We start from the raw sequence: 23,957 nt of genomic DNA, 5'->3' as shown, positions 1-23,957 counted from the left end.
AGAATAATAGCAAGCAGATAGTTCCCATGACGTGGAGTCACTGACTGTGGGCCCTGAGATGAGAGAATTCCAGTCTGATTCGTTTGTTCTCCTGACAGGGCATTTCCACGTCATTGGGCATACTGGCGGACATCTTTGTGTCTATGAGCAAAACTGATTATGAGAAGTTTAAGAAGAGCCCAAAGGTTAACTTGGTAATTGTCGTTTGGCAAAGGCACGGTTCTGAGTGGCATCCCCTGCAAGCCTGTCAGTGTTGTTCTTGGTGTTGGTTATCCGCTCTTTCCCAGCAGAGTAGGGGTTGGGAGCAGAGTCCCTCCTAGATTAATGGGAGCAGCTCTAGTGGGTCCTATTTGTCTTGGTCACCCATGCCTCTCTCGATGAGTCAGATATACAAAGGGCACCAAAAATCTTCAAGCCAAAGAATGATAGAATGTTATCAGAGTGATTTTTGGTCCCATTTATTTCCTTTCAACATGTACAAAATTCAGTATCTAAGCTTGGTAATAAAAGGGTAATAAGTTAAAAACATAATACCATGGCGATGATTGAGGGACATGACTCAGTTGGCAGTGTTTTCACGTAAATGTGAGGACCTGAGTTGGTCCCCAACACCCACATAAAAACCAGGCATGATGGCATGTCCTTGTAATCCCAACCCTGGAGACACAGGAGAAGACTTGGGGCTTGCTTGTCAGCCATTATAGCTAATCTGTGAGCTCCAGGTCCCAGTGTAAGACTTGTTTCAAAAAAACAAAAAAAAGTGGATACGTCCTGAGGACGGCACCCACGCACATGTGCACTGTACACATATGAACACACACACACACACACACACACACACACACAGGTTTTGTTGTACAAATCAGATAACCGGGTACTTGCTCCATATTCTAAGCCTAAGCCTAATATTACTGTTCTTTTAAATAACTATACTGGCCATTTCTTCATCCTAATAGAAATAAGTTCTTCTCAAGTTTACAGTCAGTTCCTCTTCGGGTCTAGAACTGTGTCTGACACATGGTGGTGCCTACTATACACTTCCAGAATGAATGGATGGATCCTCTTTGGTGTGAAGCCATAAAGAGCCCTTTGTCAAGAGCAGCACAGAGATTATCCACCAGTCTGCATGCGAAGCGTGCAGTTTCCATGGAAAAAGAACTGTGCCCATCTTACAGAGAGGCTGATTTACTTTGCCTAACTGTTGGTCATGCCAGACTCTCTGCATTATGGATGCAGGATAGGGATGTGGGATGGGAGGGGTGGCTAGGGGAAAGGACACCCAATGCTCTGGTATCTTTAGTCCCACTTAGGCTTTCCCAGCACTGTTCTGACAGGTTCACGATGAAAAGAAGGAGTCCCTTAGAACTTGAAAGAAAAGCGATGGAGTGCCACAGGCTTTGTTTATTAATGGAGAGCTTTTCCACACAGGCCTTGCTCAAGGAGTTCGACCATCGTTTATTGTCAGCTGCGGAAGCCTGCAAACTGGCAGCTGCCTTCAGTGCCTACACGCCCCTGTTCGTGCTCACAGCTGTGGTAAATACAGGCTCTCCCATGTAGCCAGGGGGAGGGAAAAGTCTAACCTTGAAGGAGGAGCTGACTCTTCATTGGCAATTATTGTAAGACTCCACATGGGGGAAAGTACTCTTAGTCAGAATGAGAGTATCCTGACAGAAGCTAAGTTACTTCAGTCCGAACATATAAGGCTATTCCAGGACAAGGGTTCCTAAGGCTGACAGAAGATCAGAGTCACCTACGGAGTCTTTGCAAAACACACATAGCCTAGGATCGTCTCTCTGCCCATCAAATGCAGATCTCTTGGATTAACATTGCGAAATTCTTTCATTTTGAAATATAGTTAACTTTGGGATTGGAAAGACGACTCAGCAGTTAAGAGCAAGTACTGTTCCTGCAGAGAAGCTGAGTCAGGATCCTAGCACCCACATCAGCCTGCAACTCCAGCTCCAAGGGGTTCAACATCCCCTTCTGGACTCTATGGGCATGTGCGTGAACATGTAGTCAGACACACACATAACTTTTAACAATTAATTAATTAAAGAATATATATGATCAACCCTATCTGCAAGTTCTACGCCCTTACATCTAATCAACTTTGGATCAAATTTGTTTGCATATGTACAGAACACAAACAGACTCTTCGTTCTTGTCATTCCTAGACAGTGCAGTATTGACGCTGTGTGACACAAGTGACCTACAGATGCTGTGTGTACATGGTTTCTATGCAAGGGACTTGAGCATCTACAGATGTTGGTGTCCATTTGGTATAAGGAACTGACTCTTAGCCCGCTGGTCCCATACACAAATTTAAAACCCACTACTCTGTAGTTTGGTTGTAGCTAAATTGATACATTTATTGCATAGAGAAATTAATTATGTTTATGTCCTGAGTGTAGACTGTTAGTGAGACTTGTCACTGTGCCAAATACAAATACTGTGAGAAACCACGTAAAGAAAAGGGCTGTTCTTTCGTTGTTGTTGTTTGTTTTGTTTTGTTTTGATTCTACTGTACTTGTTGATATTATTGTTTGCTGTTTTGCTAATAGCACCAGGGGTTTCGATCTGTGGTTTATTGGCTCTATTACTTTGGCCTCAATATAGGATAAAATATAGCAGCAGGAGCTGTTCAGAACAGAAGGTTCAGCCTCAGTTCTAGCAGGCATCCCTTTCCCCCTTTTATTTCAAAGTCATTCCTGTTCATTGGATTGTGCGTCCCACCTTAAAGGTGCTTCTTCCACCCGTTAGGCGATTGTCTCTGGTAAGTCTTCACTGAGTTCTCAGACCTTGCGAATGGTCAACCCAACCATCCTGGACCATTTGCTAAAACAATGGACAACAGCAGGATCGTACGTCTGCCATGTTCAGTCCACAGGCATCGGGGTCACGGCAGAGTGGAAGGTGAAGCTAAATGTCTCACCCTCTGTCTCAGTCAATGGCTCAAGGGTTCATCCCTTCTCAAGCACCCAAAACAAGCAGAAAACCTCACATCCTCCATTAAACATTCATGAACCTTCTTTAGAATGTCTGTGTTGTACATTTCTTTTTCTGTAATCTTTTAAGTGATTGCCCTTGAGGAATAAAAAGGTTTTCTGGGTGTGGTGGTACATGCCTTTAATCTGCACTTGGGGGACAGAGACAAGTGTGTGTCTGTGGGTTTGAGGCCAGCCTGGTCTACATTGTGAGTTCTGAAATAGCCAGGGCTACATAAAGAGACCTGTCTCAAAAACAGTAAAGAAGAGGGAGAGGGAAGTGAAAAAAAAAAAAAAAGAGTTTGTCCTGATTCACATCTAGTACCCAATGCAACATCTGACCCTCATTTGCTGCTTCCCACAGAACATCCGTGGAACATGTCTATTGTCATACAGTTGTTCTGCTGACTGCCCTCCAGGAATGAAAAGTGCGTATCTGCGTGAAGCCAAAGAAGCCTTTGAGATTGGCCTCCTCACCAAGAAAGACGGCGAGCTGGTTAGTGGAAAGCAGGAGCTACACAGCTTCATCAAAGCTGCCTTTGGCCTCGCCACGGTGCACTGCAGGCTCCATGGGGAGACAGATGCAGTCCGTGCAGCAAAGCAGCAGTGCAGCGCAGCTATGGGCAAGCTCTACACCTTCAGCACTTCCCTCTCGAGCCAGGACAGAGAAGTCCTGTCTCGGGAAATCATGTCCCTCATCAGCCAGGTGAAGGGACATCTACACGTTCAAAGCTTCCCAAATGCAGATGATAGATCTTATGTCCCAGAGAGTTTCACGTGTGGTTTAGATAGGCCCATCTTGCATGGGCACGTGGATTTCCAACAGCTTCTCGAAACCTACTCCCAGCACCATACTTCAGTGTGCGAGGTATTTGAAAGCACGTGTAGGAACAGCAGAGGCCACCAGAGAGACGCAAAGGCAGAGGTCTGTATCACCACTCTGAAGACGGAAACAAGCACTATAGATACTGTGGGGGTTACTCTAGAGAAAGTGTGCTCCCAAGACAGCGGGAGTACAGCTTATTCCAAGATGTCTGAGAAAGATTGGGAGAAGCTCCAAAGAGTAAGGAGGAGAAACTGGACCCATTCCGAGGCGTTTCGAGTCTCCCTGGATCAAGATACGGGGACGGAGACTGAGCTACCAAACCACAGCAATGGCAGGGCAGATGTCTCCAGCAAGCCTCTGAGAGACAGCTCTAGCTCGAGTTCTTGGAGCAGACTGTCAGGGCTCAGCTCTTCCGCAAGCTGGGAGGAAGTGAACGGTGCTGTTCAGGATACAGAAAGGAAAGAGTCTAGCCAAGAGGAACATCTTGTGGACACTCAATGCTCCACAGCAGTGTCTGAGGAACCCGAGGGGGACAGACGTATATGTAGAGAGACGTATTTGCTGTTTTCCAAGCTCCACGGTGTCTCTCTTCAGACGACCGAAGATCACAATGCAGAGTCTTCACAAAGTCAGTTACACACACCCGCCCTTCCTCTCAACTCGACGACCACTTGTTTGGCCTCAGATGCAGGGCTCTTAGAACCCCCTGAAGGATCCAACACTACTTCTCTTCAGTCCAGTCCTTCATGTGGTTCTGATGCCTGGTCCTTGGCTAGTTTGGGCAGGTTCACAGCTGTGACCACATATCCTTCAGTTCAGGAAGAAGAAACTTCTGGAATAATTGGTGATTTCCCAGAATCCAAGTATGACTTCAAAGACTGGAGTGGAGAAAAGAATGAGGGAAAACTCACTGAAATATGCACGGGGCCTGAATTAACGTTTGCCTCCTCCTCGGTAGACCCAGAAGGAGACACGGCAGAAAGCACAGATGATGGCCCATCACACTCTCTGGTAGTCCCAGGAGGTTTACAAGGCAGCCATTCAATGTCTACGCATCGGACTTCCTTTTCAGATTGGTCTGTTCAAAATGCTGACTCAGCAAAGATTGGCTGCTCCGTCAAAGACGAAGCTGTGGACCCTGATGCTTCTACGGTGGATGAGGAGGGCCAAATGCTTGACAGCACAGAGGTCTACTCCATTGGCCAAGATGGCGCTCACAGACCACGTGCTTTAAGGTCCGGTCAGAGTGATGAGAGTCCAAAGTCCTTTGTAAATGGCCACGGTCCCTCCCCTATCTTCGATGAGGACTTCAGCACCACAGAGGAAGGAGAGGAACTTGGGAGCATGCTGAAGAGTAGCCAGAACTCCAGCTCATGCTCGCCGTGGTGGCTAAAATCACCCGCCTTTTCCCGCAGTTCGTCTGAGGGGGAAAGCTCCTGGTCTCTGCTGAACTCTAGCCGAAGTTCCTTTGGCTCACTGACAGGACAGACCAGCCAAGAGATCCTTGAGGCTCGCACCCTGCAGCCTGATGACCTTGAAAAGCTTCTAGCAGGGGTGAGGCATGATTGGCTGCTTCAGAGACTGGAGAATACAGGAGTTTTGAAGTCCAATCAACTCCAACAAGCACACAGTGAGTACAACCCTCTTAGTCTCTAGCTCCAGGCCTTAGGAGGTATCTGCCAGAAGCCTTGGGAAGAGCTTGCTGGGTACTGATCGTAAAGGATGAACTTTGTGAATTGCTGGGAAAATTACTTTTCTTGTCATGGAATTTCCTGCCCGTGAGAGGCGAGATTTCAGGACCACATTTTTTAAGAGATAGGCTATTTCCCAGTTGTCATTTTTTTTTTACTAATTTGAATAAAAAGTCAAGGGATGGAATTGGATCAAAGTTTCAGAATATGTTCTTCTTCCAATCTCTCTTGATTCATCACCTCTGATCCTTCCGTCACTGAATGTGAACAGATAGTTCACCTTCTCTTTTAGCCCAGTCATCCAACTCCACTAGCCGGAAGTCACTCCTTCCCCACACTTCTGTGCATACCCCAACACTGCACACCCCAGCACTGCACACCCCAGCACTGCACACCCCAGCGCTGCACACCCCAGCACTGCATACCCCAGCACTGCACACCCCAGCACTGCACACCCCAACACTGCATACCTCAGCACTGCATACCCCAACACTGCACACCCCAGCACTGCACACCCCAGCACTGCATACCCCAACACTGCATACCCCAACACTGCATACCCCAGCACTGCACACCCCAGCACTGCACACCCCAGCACTGCACACCCCAACACTGCATACCCCAGCACTGCACACCCCAGCGCTGCATACCCCAGCACTGCATACCCCAGCGCTGCATACCCCAGCGCTGCATACCCCAGCGCTGCATACCCCAGCACTGCATACCCCAGCACTGCACACCCCAGCACTGCACACCCCAGCGCTGCATACCCCAGCGCTGCACACCCCAGCGCTGCATACCCCAGCACTGCATACCCCAACACTGCATACCCCAGCACTGCATATCCCAACACTGCATACCCCAGCACTGCATACCCCAACACTGCACACCCCAGCACTGCATACCCCAACACTGCATACCCCAGCACTGCATACCCCAACACTGCATACCCCAACACTGCATACCCCAGCACTGCATACCCCAGCACTGCATACCCCAGCGCTGCATACCCCAGCGCTGCATATCCCAGCGCTGCATACCCCAGCACTGCATACCCCAACACTGCATACCCCAACACTGCATATCCCAGCACTGCATACCCCAGCACTGCATACCCCAGGACTGCATACCCCAGCACTGCACACCCCAGCACTGCACACCCCAGCACTGCATACCCCAGCACTGCATACCCCAGCACTGCACACCCCAGCACTGCACACCCCAGCACTGCACACCCCAGCACTGCACACCCCAGCACTGCACACCCCAGCACTGCACACCCCAGCACTGCACACCCCAGCACTGCATACCCCAGCACTGCATACCCCAACACTGCACACCCCAGCGCTGCACACCCCAGCGCTGCACACCCCAGCGCTGCACACCCCAGCGCTGCACACCCCAGCGCTGCATACCCCAGCGCTGCACACCCCAGCACTGCACACCCCAGCACTGCATACCCCAGCACTGCACACCCCAGCACTGCATACCCCAGCACTGCATATCCCAGCACTGCATATCCCAACACTGCATACCCCAGCACTGCATACCCCAGCGCTGCATATCCCAGCGCTGCATACCCCAGCACTGCATACCCCAACACTGCATACCCCAACACTGCATACCCCAGCACTGCATATCCCAGCACTGCATATCCCAACACTGCATACCCCAGCACTGCATATCCCAGCGCTGTCTGCGGAGCATCTAGAAGCCTTCGTTTTCTATCTACTTTCATGCAGAAGCTTGTCTTAACTTCATCTCTTGCCATATTTAACCAAACAAGAATCAAAAGCAATTCTTTATGGACACTTATAAAGTGTCACATTTTCATTGAATTGCTTTAATGGGAGTTATTTAAATATGAGGGAATATAATAAGCGGGACATTTCCGATGGGGCAGTTATGACTTTTGTTCATTCAGAATTACCCACGATACTGGTTTGAATTCCTGGAGTTGCCAGGACCCTACAGTGAGTGTGCAAAGTGTGCTTCCTGGTTGCCAAACCCTGTTCAAAATCCATTAAAGAAGTCTTACCTTTTGTTTTCCCCCCAGGTGCCCTCCTGCTAAAATATTCCAAAAAGTCTGAGTTGTGGACGGCCCAGGAAACGGTGGTATATCTGGGAGACTACCTGAAAGTGAAGAAGAAGGGCAAGCAGAGAAATGCATTCTGGGTCCACTATCTCCATCAAGAGGAAACCCTGGGGAGGTATTACTGGAAAGCATGTGTGTCGTCAGCATAAGTCAAGCTAATTTTTTTTCAATGAAGTAGTCACTCATGAGATTTTTGAAAGGGTTGAAATGTGGCCCAATGTATGACTTTAGATATTGACTTCTCTTCCCCATCATTAGTCAATTGACAACAGTTCCTACACATCACAGAATTATCCCAGATGGTGTATATACATGAACTCAGGCCCACCAGGGTAACATTTTTAAACCCATTGGATAGACAAGAAATTGAGATACCTCAGCCATGTGGTTGATTGCCATACTATTTGTGTCTTTTGAAACCCATGAAATGGCTCCAGCTGCATATGTAGCAGAGGATGGCCTTGCTGGGCATCAATGGGAGGAGAAGCCCTTGGTCCTGCCAAGGCTGGACCCCTCCAGTGTAGGGGGATGTCAGGGGGAAGTGGGAAGGGGATGTTTGGGGAGGGGAAACACCCTTATAGAAGAAGGGGAGGGGGATGGGATAGGGGGCTTATGGCCAGGAAACCGGGAAAGGGAATAACATTTGAAATATAAATAAAAATATCCAATAATAAAAAAATAAATAAAATAAAAAGTAGAGATCTGAAAAGTGGAAAAGAGGGAATAAAATTATCATGATTTAAAAAAAAGGTGGTTTACAAAAAAAAAGAAAGAAAGAAAGAAAAGAAATCCATGAAAAATAATGGATATGCCCAAACTTTTAAAGTTAACCCTGTTCGCCATCTAAAGCCTAATGATGTATGAAATCAGGAGAAAAAAATAGAGAAATTGGGTAAATCCAAGTAGTTCTTAAACAGTTGAAGGTTACACTAATATACCTCAGGCTCTGTTTGAAACGGTTTATACTAATTCAGCCAATCCTCAAACACCCTGTAAAGTAGGTGTTCCTGTTTGTCTTGAGTTTTACAGAGATGGAAATTAAGCCACAGTCTGTTAAGAGCTTGCCCAGAGTCATACATAAACGGTAGAATGAGATGTTCCGAATAGAATTGTGTCACCTCAAATCCCTATGTGGGTGCTTCAGTATTCATATTGGGGTAATGAGAGCCGCTCCAACTGTAGTTATGACAAATTCATACTGGAGTAAGGTGAACCACATCCCGGTACAGCCAGGTCTTAGTCACTGTTCATCGGTGTGATGTCAACTATAACCAGGGCAACTTACACAAAAGAAAACATTTCATTGAGGGTTTGCTTATAGTTTCAGAGCGTTAGTCTGTTATAGCAGGAAGCATGGCAGCCTGCAGGTAGGCATGGTCCTGGAGCTGAGAGCTCTACACCCTGATTCACAAGCAGAGGGTGTGTGTGACTAGCATAGGCTCTTGAAAATTCAAAGCCTACCCACAGTGACATACTCTACACTCCATAATCCTTCTAATTCTCTCAAATAGCTCTACTCCCCTACAACTACGAATTCAAGTATATGAGCTTACGAAGGTCATTCTTATTCAAGGGTCATTGTTGCCCTTTAGAAAAAAGAAACTTGGAGGCAGGCCTGCACACAGTGAGAACAGTGAGAACGCATGTGAAGATTACAGGTATGCTGAAGCAAGGCTAGGAAATCCCACAAAGCAGAAGCAAGGCCTGGGGCAGGTCTTTCCTTGCTGCATTTAGAGAAAACAGCGCCCCGTTGACTTTTGAGTTGGGACATCCAGGCTTCAGAACTGTGAGAGACTCTGATTCCCATGTGAGCTTCTTTGTGGAGGCTAATGCCCCACGGTATCTCAGGATGTTCTAAGATGAGACATATGGGATTTAAGAAACATACAGACTGGAATGAGGGTGTCTAAGACACATCTGATTGGAGGAATACAACGGAGAAGAGAGAGCAGTTATTTTCCGGAATTGCCAAAAACAAAAATCAGATTGGATTCAAATGGGCTATAAAGGGAAAAAAAAGAAACAGAAAGGAAGGAAGCAAAAGGGAAGGGAGAGACTTCAGACTTCCTGAAACAACAATCTTAAGTCTTACAGGCAATCAAAACAGCAAAGCAAAACTATCCCCATATAAAGAAATGTCACTTAGATGGATTTCCCAGTAGCGGAAATAACGATGATACACAATGAAAGTATCTAATAGAAGACACGATGAAGACATTTGCCTATTAACATAAAGGTGGCCACAGGGACCGATGCTCCATAATCTAAGGCTAAGGAAAAGGGGCATAAAATGAAAGAAGATGTGTCTTCTTAGTCACAGGATGACAGTCCATTATTCCAGAAGAATGTTCCAGAAATGCTTCAGCCCTGGCACCCTACATGGGTAACCAACCCTTTCGTGCACACTTCTGGCCTCAGTCGATAAATGAAAAAGCTTTAGATCAGTTTGAGCCCTCTGCAAACCTGCGCTCCGTGTGTACTGAGATGTCACTCTCCTTCTCTCTGGGATGCTCTCTGATAGCACAGAGGCTCCGCCTTGTGTGCCCCTCTCACTGTCCTTGCTCTCTTCCTCGGGAGTCTGAATGGCCAGATCTGTAGCCTTCTTGAGAATATTAGATTCAGAGATTTCTGATGCGGGTCTATGATGCTGACCCCTCCCACTGATTTTGTAGGCCCCTTCAAGCACATGTGGCACTACTAATAAATTCATACTAACTCACAGCACGTATAAAATACTACAGTGACATGTAGTACTGGAATTATGTGTTATTCGATTACTTACTGCCTTGTATAGTCTCTGTCCAATTATCCTGTGAGCCCTTGAAAGTTATGTATCTAATAGCTCACACTTTCCTTAACAGCCTCAGAACTGGCACGTTAGTGTGCCCATAGTAGGTCTTGGTAAAGTCGGTACTCACAGAATGAATTAGTCACACAAGGGAGGAATAGAGGAGACTCCGTACTGACTAATTGACACATTTAAGGCCATACTGCAGATGAGAACGTCAGGCTTCAAGAGTCCGGCCACACTCCAGTACACCGTGATGACCCATGGTTTGCACACAGGTGTGAAGAGCTACCACATTGTCTGGACAGTTTCCCTCCACACTCCATGTCATTTCAGGCCAGCTAGCACGAGCCGTGCTCTGTTGTAGACGTGGCTGTTATAAAATTGTTTAGATCTGAAGTTAACACAATTGATAATGATTAGATAAGGATTAGAAATTATCTTTTTTTTTTTTGAAAAAAAGATTTATTTATTTTATTTTTGTGAGTACACTGTCGCGGTCTTCAGACACAGCAGGAGAGGGTTTCGGATCCCATTCCAGACGGCTGTGAGGCACCATGTGGTTATGGGGAATTGAGCTCAGGACCTCTGGAAGAGCAGTCAGTGATCTTAACCGCTGAGCCATCTCACCAGTCCCTGGAATTACCTTTTAAACTGCATATTTCTCCCTTTTTTCCATTAATTTATTTATTTACTTTACATGCTGATTGCAGACTCCCTCTCCTCCTGGTCCCCCATGCACACACAGTTTCTCCCCCATCCTTCCTCCCTGTCTCCTCTGAGAAGAGGGAGCCCCACCCGCCATCCCGCATAGCAACCCACCATGGCACATCAAGTCACTGCAGGACTAGGAGAATCCTCTCCCACTGAGGCCAGACAAGGCAGTCAGTTAGGAGAAGAGGACCCACAGGCAGGCTGCAGACTCAGGGACGGATCCTGCTCCAGTTGTGGGGGACCCACACGAAGAACAAGCTGAACATCTGCTACATATGTGTGGGGTCCTAGGTTCCAGGCTTGCTCTTTGTTTGGTGGTTCAGTCTCTGGGAGCCCCCCCAAGGTCCAGGCTAGTTGATTCTGTTGGTCTTCCTGTGGGTCCCCCATCCTTATTTAGCCAATAGGAAAGAGCGGCTTCCCGTGTTGCTATGTGGGTTCTGTCCATCTGCAGATACGTTGGGAAAGAATATAAAGAGCGGAAGGGGCTCCGGTACCACCTCACAGATGTGGAGCGGCAGATGACAGCGCAGCACTACGTGACAGAGTTTAACAAGAGACTCTACGAGCAAAAGATCCCAACGCAGATATTCTACATCCCGTCCACAATATTGCTGGTAAAGCATGAGTTTGGGTAATTAAACAAGCCTGCACCTAGATATTAGTTTAGATTTCTGTTTCAAGTCTACTTCTAACATGGTCCGGAAAGATCTCACACACGGAGTTCCTAGGCTCCTTCCTCTGCGTCATCAACTTCATCCTATTAAAAAAAAAAAAACACATGGAAAGATTGACCGTCTGCCCCATCCGGCACATTCATTGGGGCTGCCTGGGTGACGTCAGAGTGACTGTTGATCCTAGCATCCGGTTAAGTCAGCCTTCTTATTGGATGTTTCTCTGTGTCTTGTCTCTCTACAAAAGGGCCTTCAAGTTTGTATTTTGTACAAATTATTCCCTCAGCATGAAACGTAAAGCCCTCGTTTTGCATTTCCTTCTCTCCATGTTTGCAACCAAGCGATAAGAAGCTGTACCTTAAACGTGTTTATCATGGAACAACCATAAGTAACTTCACTTCCAAAGAATTGTAGTAGTCAGGCCCCAGTTTGTCTTCTTAGATTCAGCCCAACCTGCCTTCTTCCATCGTGGATGTCAGAGACATTGAAACCAATCTCTCTTCACTAAACATCAAGTTAGAGAGAGAAAGGCAAACCTCTCTCCTGTTCTCTCTTTTTTGGATCAAGAGTACCCTGTTTCCCCAGATAGGTTGGATCCTCCCTGCATTTATATCTGCAATTTTTTATTGACTAGAGATATTCTGACTCATTTTTAAGGTATTCATATTATAGGTATCATCCAGTTTGTATCTTCATGTCAGAAAGTAGGCAAGCACCTTACAGGCACTGATACTAACCTCTAAGTCAACGTCACCATACAGAAATGCATGAGTTAATAATCAGCCTCTAGTCCCAAGGCATGATCCATTCACACGCTCTGGCAAACCAGCCTGAGACCAGGTCATTGTGCTCTAATTTTTTTATGTGCATTAATATTTTGTCTGCATTGTTTGTCTGTGCACCACTATGTGCTTTGCGCCTGCAGAAGCCAGAAGAGGGTGTTGGATCACTTGGGACTGAATCTATAGATGTGAGCCAATGAATGAGTGTTGGGAATTGAACTCTGGCCCTCTAGAAGAGCAGCAGCAAGTGCTCTTAACCACCAAGCCATCTGTCTAGCCCTTGTGACCTAATTTTTTTGAGCGAGCAGATTAGTCTAGAAACATTAATTACTGTAGATTCTGTTTTACACTATGGGTAACACTAGGTGCTTTGTATTTGTCTTATCATTTAAACCTTTTGACAAAAGTAAAGAGCAGTTATTATTCCTCTTAGACCTAGCTCTGAGAAAATTAAGTCTAGAGTAGCAAATCTCCACGGCAGAACCTCAGTGCACACAGAGATCTACCCCTCTGCAGAGACCGTGGTGCTCACCGTCGTGAATACTACCTCCCATCTCTGTTACAGATTTTGGAAGGCAGGACTATAAAGGGGTGCATCAGTGTGGAGCCTTACATCCTGGGAGAATTCGTCAAGTTATCAAATAACACCAAAGTCGTCAAGACCGAGTACAAAGCTACAGAATACGGCTTGGCCTACGGCCATTTTTCTTACGAGTTTTCTAACCACAGACATGTTGTGGTTGATTTACAAGGTAGGTAAAACAAGGGGTCATTTTTTAACTCTCACTATTCCAACTGATTTCACTAATCATGAGTCATATATCATAGGCCATGCTATGTGCAGGTTACTGTTTAGAATTTAGGTCATTGATTTCGCTGCATACAGCAAATGGTTTCCCAAGAAGTGACTTAGGCACCTCCTTATCCATGAGCCTGTGGTTTCTTGGGCTCAGTTGCAGAGCGGTCCCTACAATCTTCCGCTCACTTGAGTGGATGAGAGTGGAATAAGTTTCTTACTACTGAATTTCACTTCAAAATTCTCTTAATTTCTTCCACAGGGCTGGAGGATGGCTCAGTGGTTAAGAGCCCTCGCTGTCCTTATATAAGACCCAGGTTCAATCCCAGTGCCCACGTGGCTCACTGCTCACAACTGTGACTCTAGTTCTAAGTTATCCAACACTCCTTCTGGCCTCCACAGGCAAATTAATAATAATTAATTAATTGAATTTAAAATCATCCCTGCTTTTTCTTTAGCCCTTTTTGCATCTTGAAAGCTGAAAATTGAGTTTCATATTTAGAATCATGAAACAGGAAGTTGTGTGTACTTAAATTTGAGGTTTCTTAAAATCCACATTAATATTAGTGATCTTTTTTCAGTTTGTTTTGTTATTGTAGTTGTGATAATTCATGTCAGAGACTATTCTAGCAAGAGACCCTCAATCCTCAGTCTCTCTTCCACGGCAGTTATAGCTGTCATAGTGTCTTTTACATGTCCATTGTTTATTATCTGTCTCTCTCCATGAGAATGTTTGCTCAATTGGAACAAGGATCTTTGTTTCTCTCACTCACTACTGTGCACTCAGTATCTAAAAATGTACAGTTCCTGAACTCAATACCTAAATGTGGGGTAGGCCGGCAAATACAGGACTAAGTGAATAAGGCATAAAGAAACCTCAAAATCAAGACAAGTGTTCAAAATTGAGATTTTAGCAATTCTAAAGAACGTTATGCTTTACAAATCTGTGATTATTCAGTATCTCAGAATGTCATACTTATGTTACAACGTAGTATTCAGTTCTCTTTCTTAAATTAGTAATTAGGATATGCATCTCAAATGCCTTGGCAGAAAAATATACTAAACGTAAATCACGGTTTGATCAAGTTTTAAACATATCTCTTTAAGCGTGCATGTGTGTATGTGTGTTTATGTGTGTGTATGCATGTATGAACATGCATGTGTGTGCATGTGCTTGTGCATATGTGTGAGTATGTGCATGTGAGCATGTTTGCACATGTTTGTGTGTATGCCTATGTGTGCATGCATGTGCGTGTGCATGAGTGTTGAAGTATATGGTGCTCAGATGTATTTGTTCTCTTTCAGGTTGGGTGACTGGTAATGGAAAAGGCCTCATCTATCTCACAGATCCTCAGATTCACTCTGTAGATCAGAGAGACGTCACTACAAACTTTGGAAAGCGGGGCATATTTTACTTCTTTAATAACCAACATGCAAGCTGTAATGAAATATGCCATCGTCTTTCTCTGACGAGACCTTCACTAGAGCAAACAAGTAAGATATAGGCAGTGGGTTGGGAGCCTAGCATCAAATCTGCCTCCTTCCAGGAATACAAAGCGAGGCAAGTGTTGACGTATTGATCAGTTGGGCCAATGGATGATTCCAGCTATTGACTTATGAGAGGAATACACAAGTGTTGATTTCAGGCCTACACTTGCTTGCCAGGACAAGATCCTGTAGACCTGTTCCCTCTGACACAGGGGCATGTCTGGAGGCTGTCCTAGGCCTCACAGTTGTATATGATGTTCAGGGTCCTGAGTTGCATGAGGACAACATGGAAAAGGTCTCCAACCAACCCACAATGGATGCAAACTTGAGCTGGAAACAAACTGCTGTCATTAAGCCATTGTGATTTCTGTTTGTTTTGTTGTTGCTTTGTGGGTTGGTTCTGGTTGGGTTGGGTTTTTGGTCTGTTTGGAGAGTTTTGTTTTTTTTTTTTAATCTGTTAAAACTGATACTGTTGCTGCTTTCTTATTAACCAAAGAGTTCTTTGTAAATTTAAAACATCCAGGCTCCTGAAAAGATTTCAATTGTCGTTTCCCTTTTAATATTTGCCATTTTGTAAAACTGTTGTCCATACAGACTGTTCTTTTGACTGAGATGACTTCTTCACCTTTATTTCATGCTTGTGTGTGATACCAGATATTTCTGTGTTCTGGGTTTCTTTCTGGTTCTCCCATGTTTTCTTCTAGTATTTCTATCTATGAAAGGTGCGATGGAAGAGTGGTCACATACCACAGGGTCACCACAGCCTATTGCTTTCCCCATACATCTTCTTCACACAAGATTGGTAATTCCTTCTGCTGAAAGAATTGTATTAATGCTCAGTGGTACCACCACATTTAAGGTGTGTCGCCTCACCTGGGTTAACACAATGTAGGAATTCCCTCATATACAGGCTTGGAGCTTTGTCTCCTAGATATTTCTATGTCTTGTCAAACTGACTATCAATACCCACCATCACGTACTGTGCTAAGGAAGTCCAGGATAAGGGGTGGTCATCAAGGGTTGCAATGGAGTTTGTGTAGAAGGATGGACAGAGAATTGTATATCCTAGAATGAAGACGAAGCAGAGGAAGCAAGAGTGACAGACTGGAGGGATGTGACAGCCAAAAATGCCGAGGAAGGGAGAGTGAACAAGTGGAAAAAGGAAAATGGACAGCCACTAAGAAAAGAGAAGCATTGGATGACATCACAGGGCAGGGAGGGTGAGAAGGTCGCACACCAAAACTACAACCCTTATTGGAACAGAAAAACAGCTGCCAGCAGAATGGGCAGGGCCCCAGGGCTGGAAGTGCTCCCAAGGGCTCTGAGTATATCACTTTCTAGGATCCCGGGGCCCCACTCCTTCCTCACTGGGCCTGGGCCAGGTTATCTTCCCTTGCATGAGAAGACTTTGCATCAGCTGCAACGCCTTGGGTCCTGAGGGGTGTACATGTGGAGAGCAGCTCTGGGAGCACCAAGCAGCCCCTTTCAATTTACAATTGAATTCCTCTAAGCCCTTTCTCAAGAGCAACCTCCCATCCCATCCATTTTATTGCTGGATAATATTCCAAACTTCTAAAATCAATGTCTTCACTAAAAGTGTGACTATAACTCCGGCCTGAAATAGCATTCTGAGGACATTTAGGACCTTTGAATACAGACTGAGCTTTAGATGAAGTCACCAAGTCATGAAGTCCAAGCCAAGGAGAGCGAAACAGTGAGGGAGGGCACAGAGCATCATCTTTCCCTTGCATCTGCGCGGAGCCGGATGAGGGCACATGGGTTAGATTATAACACTCCGTGTACTTCCTCACAGATTCCTAATTTCCATACTTTTTCATAAATGTGAGGTAATTGAAAGGAGTGCCAAATCAAATGAAGAGCGAACAGAGAGAGATGAGGGTGATCAAGATTTTTGGCAAACTAATCAAAAAGAAGTACAAGAAAGAGTAGCCAACGGCGTAAAATCCTACAGAAAAAAAAATCAAGAAAAAATACAATATGTACTTACTTAATGAGGGAGTGGGGACAGTACGAAGTGATTGTGACAACAAGAAAGGCCATTAACTGACAGAGAGGTGTTAAATATCATAGAACTGAGGTCAGTAATCCTGAGTCCATGCCCATGAGTCAAACCTACTGTGAAAGTCATTGGTCGTTAGAACAGTTTTTTTCAATGCTATTCTCTCTGAAGAGGTGGAGAAGAACTGCTGACCTGTGAACTCAGATTCACCCTCAAACCCCCCAAATCAGGGGAAAGTGTAGGCCAAGGAAATCTACTTACCCTGCCTGTGGGATCTGGGCCTGGTTAAAAGTGTACTTGACTTAGCAAACCTCCATATGAACAGCTCCTTCTAGAATAAAATGTGCTACTTTCTCCTCTGGTTTCCAAATCCCTTGTCTGTAGGCCAGCAGAGCCATCAGATGATGGTGGTACCCAGAAATCCCTCAATCAGCATCCTGGGGACTCATTCTGGGAAGCAGGTGGATCCTCTGTTCAGGGTGCATAGCCAGGGACCATGCTGATGTGGGCCAGTCCTATCCCAATCCACTGCAGCTCCACTTCCTGTTCCCCTCTTGCTGGGACCAGCATGGGTGTTTGTTGTACTCAAGCTATGCCCTTCTCTGAGTCACTCCATATTTTGTAAAACCATGATTTTTCATTTTTCAGGCTTGCTCAGATAGATTCTGTCTTAGAAACAACCTTTGGCTCCAGGTCAAGGTAGGGGGATGACCACGTCCCTGGGCAGATAAGTAAACACCATCTGTCTGGCACCACCCACACAGCACAGGCTAATAAATGGCATTCCTTGGAGTAGACAGGGTGAATTTACTGGGATGAATTGAGGCTGTACGGGCACACAGGTGTAATTAAAATCATACCAGGAAAACAAAATGTTCTAGGCACTTCTCTGTTGCTGTGTTAAAACACCACAGCCGAGGCAACTTAGAGAAGTTTATTTGGGCTTATGGTTGTGGAAGGATAAGAGTCTATGATGGTGGAATATGTCAAAAAGCAGCCAAGCATGAAGCAGACAACTGAGAACTCCAACTGGGTAGTGGTGGTGCAAAGCTTTGATCCCTGAACTCAGGAGGCAGAGGCCAGTGGATCTCTGTGAGTTTGAGGCAAGCCTGGTCCACAGAGCAAGTTTCATGATAGTCTATACAAAGAATCTCTTGTCTCAAAACAACAAGAAAGGAAGAAGGAGAGAGAGAGAGGTAGAGAGAGAGAGAGAGAAGAGAGAAGAAAGAGAAGGAAAGTAACTCACATTTTGAACCTCAAAACTGAATCAAAGAAAATATACTAGAAATGACATGAGGAATTTAATCTCAATACCAAACCTCCAGCAATATACTCCCTCCAAAACGTTCGCATCACCTGACCACCTCCACCTCCACCGCCAAACAGCACCATTAACTACACCAAGTGTTCAAATACCCAAACTATAGGAATAGTCCCATTTCAGCCACCACATCATACTCAGTGTCCCCGTAGGCTCCTGGTCATATAATACAAAATGCATTTCACCAAGCCTCAAAGGTCCTCACAGTCTTTCACAGTGTCTACTGTTTCAAAGTCCAAAGTCGCTTCTAAGACTCAATAAAAAGCTAATTACATACTTCTAATACATGATGGCACAGAATATTCATTACCTTCTCCAAAGAGAGGAATTGGGGTAGAGTAAGGAAATACCTAGACCAAAACAAGACAGAAACCAGTAGGGGCAAGCATTGGATTCTATAGTTCCAGATCTCGTGTCTGAACATTCATTTCACAGGGCTTAGATGTCTCAACCCCTGCAGCTTTGCTGACTTCATCACTCATCTCTCTCTTGGGCTGGTTCCACTTCCAGTAAGCTGCCCTCCTTGTCAGATACCTCACAGCTCTGCCATCGTCAACACCTTGTGGTCCTTTAGTAGTTTGAATGAGGATCGTCTACCATAGTCTTGAGCAGTTGTACACTGGGTCCCCTGTTGGTGGTACTGTTTGGGAAGGATTATGAGGTGTGGCTTTGTTGGGGGAAAGTGTTGTTGGAAGTGGACATTGAGAGTTTTTAAAATCTCATGCCATTTCAAGTTTTCTGTCTCTGCTTTCAACTTTGTGTTTGAAGATGTGAGTTCCCACCTTCTGTTCCAGGCATCGTACCTGCTGTTTGCTACATGTCTTCCTGCCATGGCGGAATCATCCCTCTGGAACTATAAGCCCAAATAAACTGTCTCTTCTATTAATAGTGTTGGTCTTGATGTTTATCACAATAATAAAAAAGTAACCAATACAGGTCTCCATTGCAGCCTTCTTTCACTTTCACACTGCCATACAACAGCCTCTGGGGACTTTCAGGCAGGGACTCCCCTGCCATGCACTGCCTGCCCTCAGCAGCTCTCTGAAACCAGAGAAGGAATTCACAATCCCTTTCCACCTGCATCCTTCATGATTCTATAGCCAATAGCACTCGGACCACACTGCCAAGGTCCGTGGCCGCTTTGGAATGAGCTCTGACCCCTTGAGCCCACTGCTAGAGATGAGGTGCAAATTTCTGGTTTCTTTAACAACTGGGTTCTGTCACATGATGTTTTCCTGGAAGCTGTCTTGTAAGAGGGCGTGTGATGTTTTGCTGAGAGAGGGCACACGATGTTTAGAAAGAACATAAATAGAACCCTACAAGCAGTGAGAGGACACTCTTGTATCGCTATGCCCTGTAAGGCTGGGCTGGTCTTCGCTGGGCTGGCTTCTTTGCCGGTTTTTGCTGGTCTCCCCTGGTCTTCACTTCATAGAGAGAAACTTGCCAAAGAACTTCTCATGGCTGTTTTCTGGCTGCTTCGAGCTGCTTTTGCTGACTCATGCCGATTTGGTGGAGCCTTGCTGTTTCTGTAGGCTCATGCCCCTGGCATTGCTTCACTGGTATTGATTCGGGTTTAGTGTCTGTTATTGAACGGACTGTTGGTTTCCTGACAATGAAGAGTGGAATCACCCAAGGAACTCCCTTAACGTTCTTTTTCTTCTGCCTCCCGTCAGTAGGCTAAAAGGGAGGTTGAAGTGTCTAAGAACCCTAAACGATGCAGATTTTTAAAGGCCAAACCTACGTAGCAGCTCTTGTTTGAAATTGCCCTCCAGCAGCAGAAAAGCCCTTAAGCTGGAAGCTCACCTGGGTGGGTCCTGCCCTGAGAGCATCCATGTCTTTATTCCAAGGCCGAGAGGGGAGGCCTCTCCTAGCAGCAGTAACGGTCTATCTCTCTCAACAGCCTTTAAGTTCAGTAATGTTCTTTTTGTCTTCAAACTATACATTTTGTGTTCCCGCCTCACCTGCCCTTTTTCATTATAGATCTGCATAACGTTCATTAGTAATAACTATGCCGGGGGGACTGGAAAGATGGCTCAGCAATTAAGAACACTGGCTGCTTTTCCAGAGGACCCAGGTTCTAATTCCCCGAACCCACGAGGCAGCCCACAACCACCTGTATCTCCAGTCCCAAGGGACTGATTCAATTCCTTCTTCTGGCCACTGAGAACACCAAATATGTATGTGGTAGACACACATACCTGTAGACAAAATACTTATACACATAGACTTAATTAAAATAATAATAATAGTAATAACAATAATAATAATACCCATGGCATAGATTTGTTATGCTGCCCTGAAATAATAAAGCAATAGTAACAATAACAACAACAACAACAATAATAATGATGATGGTAATAACCATGCCATAGATTTAATGTTATGTTGCCTCCACCAAATAAATTAGTCGATTAGTTTTTAATTTCGCCTCACACAAGTTCTTAGGAAAGGGGAAGAAAGCAGTCAGGTTCTTTGACAACATATCTCAGGAACAGTTTCCAGAGAAGTTGCTAATACCGTTTTATGCTGAAACTTCATGAGCTGGCCTTCCACAGTCTACAGTGCTCTCAGCACTGCTGCCTTCCAAGCCCCTACTAGAATGGCCTGTCCACTCATGGACAAGGACACAGAACTGACGCTTCTTTTGTCCTTTCGTCATGGCCCCTAGGAAAGTCTTGGGTCAACCTGTCTCCAAGCACACCCTGCCCCCAGTTTCCCAAGTGGTAGGATAATCCACCATGTCCACCTTCAGATCACTTCATATTATTTTGGGCTAGGACGTTTACATGCTTATTGCAGAACTTTTTTAAAACTATGACTCTTAAAGTATCCTCAGCAATCCAATGGAAGAAAATACTATTGGACTCCAATATGCTATTTATTATGCTCTCTACTTTGAGGAATTTGAGGAGAAACTGACAAGCTTAGAAATGGATTCTCCCCTGGTTATGCTGCAGATAGGCGAGAACCCAGTCTGGTCACTTCCTTGAGCCCTGTGAGACACTGAGCTAAGGACAAGCCACCCTGTGTCCAGTATGCTGCCCTACAAGAACCATGAGACAACCAGCCCATGGTATTTCAAGCTGCCACATCTGGGAGATGGAGCAATGGCATGAAGGGGTTGGGGAGTTAGGACTCTTCCGAGATCAGACGAGATCGAGCTCGTTCAGGGTGGTATGGCCGTAGACTGGAGTTAGGACTCTTTAAGGTTTTCTCAGAGGCCCTGATGCAAGGACAAAGGGAATATCAGTGCTGTGTCCTTGCCCAGGCACAGACTTGGCAAGGTTCAGTCTAGGGCCAAGACTAGGATATTAACAGAGTCAAGGCTGTGGCTTCTGGGAACCCAAGTGTCCCCACTGATGTGGTCATCAAACTTAAGTCAACTATGTCTAAGGAATCATGTATTCTCCTTGCCAACACTTCGTAGTTCGCTTTCTGCTGACTCTGTCCCATTTTCCCCGACAAACAGTATCTATATTAGGGGCTGCCCTTCTTAATGAGCTCGCTTAGCACAACCACCAGCTTTTGAAAAATCTCCTAGCCCCAGATTTCTGTCTCCTTCTATTTTCTCATCCCTAGTCCTCTTCCTCAAACCTCTTATTCTTGCAGGTTCAGGTCACTCATCAGCCAGTCAGCTCTAACCATATCGATAAGGTCAAGGTTCAGTGTGAGACTCTGTATAAAAAAATAATAAAACATGGGGAAGCCTAACGTGGTTGTGCAACGCCTTTAACCCCAGTACTCAGGAGGCAGAGGCAGGAGGGTCTCGGATTTGGTGGCCAGCCTGTTCTACAAATCAAGTCCAGGACAGTCAGGGCTATCACAGAGAAACCCTGTCTCAAAAACAAACAAACATTCCAAAAACAAAAAACAAAACAAAAAGGATGAGGTATGAGAAGAAGATTCATGATTAAACCTCTGGCCTTCATACATATAAAAACATGAACACACACAGGTGCACGCACATACACACACATGCACATACATACATACACTCATGCACACATACACATGCACACATACACACACATGCACATACACACACATGCACATACATACACACATGCACACATGCACACACCTGCACATACATACACACATGCACATATTTACATACATACACAATGTAAGTATGTCATTGCAGGAAATTTAAGCAAAATAAGCTGACTCAGACAAATTTGTCATGCCGTCTCCATATGCAAGGCTCGGAAGGTAAACAAACTTACAGTGTTTGGAAGTTTTAAAACTTAAATATTCACCAGGTCTCCTTCCCAGGGTTACAGAAGCATTTAAAATTGCTGGAGATCTCTGACCAGACTGAAAGAGCTTTCAGAGAGCTAGCTCTAAGGGTACAGCCATCACTCATGACAAGGTAGGCTTTTTGGTAGCTGGCTTGAGTTAGCCGTGTTCCCAGTAAACTCACATAAAGCTGGATTTGAGTGGGGTAATGGCTTTGCTTAGTAGATGGTGCTATGTCTGGGGGTGAATAGACATCTGTTTACATCTCCCTGGGAAAGTCACAATGAAGTGACTAAGGTAACCCCATCTTGTTCTGACTTGGTTTCATGTTTGCTTAGCCCTCTCCTTAGCTCTCTGCCTCAGACAGTCGTATCTGCCTTGGCAACACATTTGAGATTCCCGTCACGTTGGCCATGGTCCCGATGTACTAACCAAACTAATTAATTCAAACTAACTGAAGAAGGTATGGGTAAAAGTAATAGTCATGGAATGCCTGAAGTAATTACTATGTCCTAGCAGAACCAAGACCCTCATCCAACTTTGCTGTGAGCTATGATGTTTGTGAGTTTGGCTTTAAAACACTGTATCTCTGAGCTTCAACCGCAGGAGACTTCGATGCATGAGCCCATCTTGGTCACCAGCTAGGAAAGGACTCATACTCTTTTTTTTTTAAGATTTATTTATTTATATTATTTATGTAAGTACACTGTCCCTCTCTTCAGACATACCAGAAGAGGGCACCGGATCCCATTATAGATGGTTGTGAGCCACCATGTGGTTGCTGGGAATTGAACTCAGGACCTCTGGAAGAGCAGTCAGTGTCCTTAACCACTGAGCCATCTCTCCAGCCCAGGACTCATACTCTTAATTGGCTAAATTAGCACGTCTATCTGTTTCTTTCTGTTGTGCATTCTTACAACACAAAAGTAATGAAGGGGAGAAGAACAAAGCTTCTGGAGGAAACCGCCTTCCCTAAGAGCCTTGGTTCTCCCAGGCCCAAGCACAGCCTACAGAAGCCTCTTTAAGCTCCAAAACTAACCGCACAGCCACCGCTGTTCAGCCAACATCAATGCTAATCTAAGATTGGACCAAATTATCCGTACTGCATCTGATTTCTAAATGCCTTTCTGTTATCTGATGCTATGACTAACACAAATAATATTTTCAAATTACAAAGGCCACCAAACTACCTTGCTGTTTGCAGAGATCGGAAACTGGGATTGGCTTAGGAGGTAGTTCTGACTTAGGGGGTCTGCTAGGTGACACTCAGGATGTCAGTGGGACTGTAGTCATCAGAGAGCTTGGAAAACTGGCGTCTACTGTCTCACACAACCGTTGGTAGTAGGATTCTCTCTTGCTGGCAGAGTGGATCAGAACTCTTGGTTCCTCCTCCTCCATAGGACCTGACAGTTTGCTTCAGGCTGAGTGAGAAATCCCAGGCCAGATAGACAGAAACTATAGCATGTAACACCCCTAGAACATCCTAGCGCATGTAACATCCTAGAAGTTACACCATCACCCCCACATTGTGCTGTTCATACA

The 23,957-nt window shown here is 45.3% G+C and overlaps 1 protein-coding gene across 3 annotated transcripts in view; it reads left to right on the top strand.

Annotated features, from left to right (window-relative positions):
* Alpk1 (alpha-kinase 1) overlaps positions 1–19,115 on the top strand; it is a 119,890-nt gene extending 100,775 nt beyond the window's left edge. For 2 of the 3 annotated variants that reach the window (NM_001433150.1, NM_001433149.1), the window contains 7 exons: positions 99–194; positions 1,429–1,533; positions 3,349–5,440; positions 7,558–7,711; positions 11,550–11,712; positions 13,117–13,303; positions 14,653–19,115. In NM_001433150.1, the coding sequence (NP_001420079.1) occupies positions 99–194; positions 1,429–1,533; positions 3,349–5,440; positions 7,558–7,711; positions 11,550–11,712; positions 13,117–13,303; positions 14,653–14,852 (2,997 nt within the window). In that variant the 3' untranslated portion in view covers positions 14,853–19,115. The remainder of the gene's footprint in view (positions 1–98; positions 195–1,428; positions 1,534–3,348; positions 5,441–7,557; positions 7,712–11,549; positions 11,713–13,116; positions 13,304–14,652) is intronic. The other variant, XM_087624972.1, reaches the window with a different exon arrangement.
* The last annotated feature ends 4,842 nt before the right edge of the window (positions 19,116–23,957 follow it).

This window comes from Rattus norvegicus, chromosome 2 (assembly GCF_021556685.1).
Source record: "Rattus norvegicus strain SHRSP/BbbUtx chromosome 2, alternate assembly SHRSP_T2T, whole genome shotgun sequence".
Taxonomy (NCBI): domain Eukaryota; kingdom Metazoa; phylum Chordata; class Mammalia; order Rodentia; family Muridae; genus Rattus; species Rattus norvegicus.
This window is presented reverse-complemented; position numbering and strand designations above follow the sequence as displayed.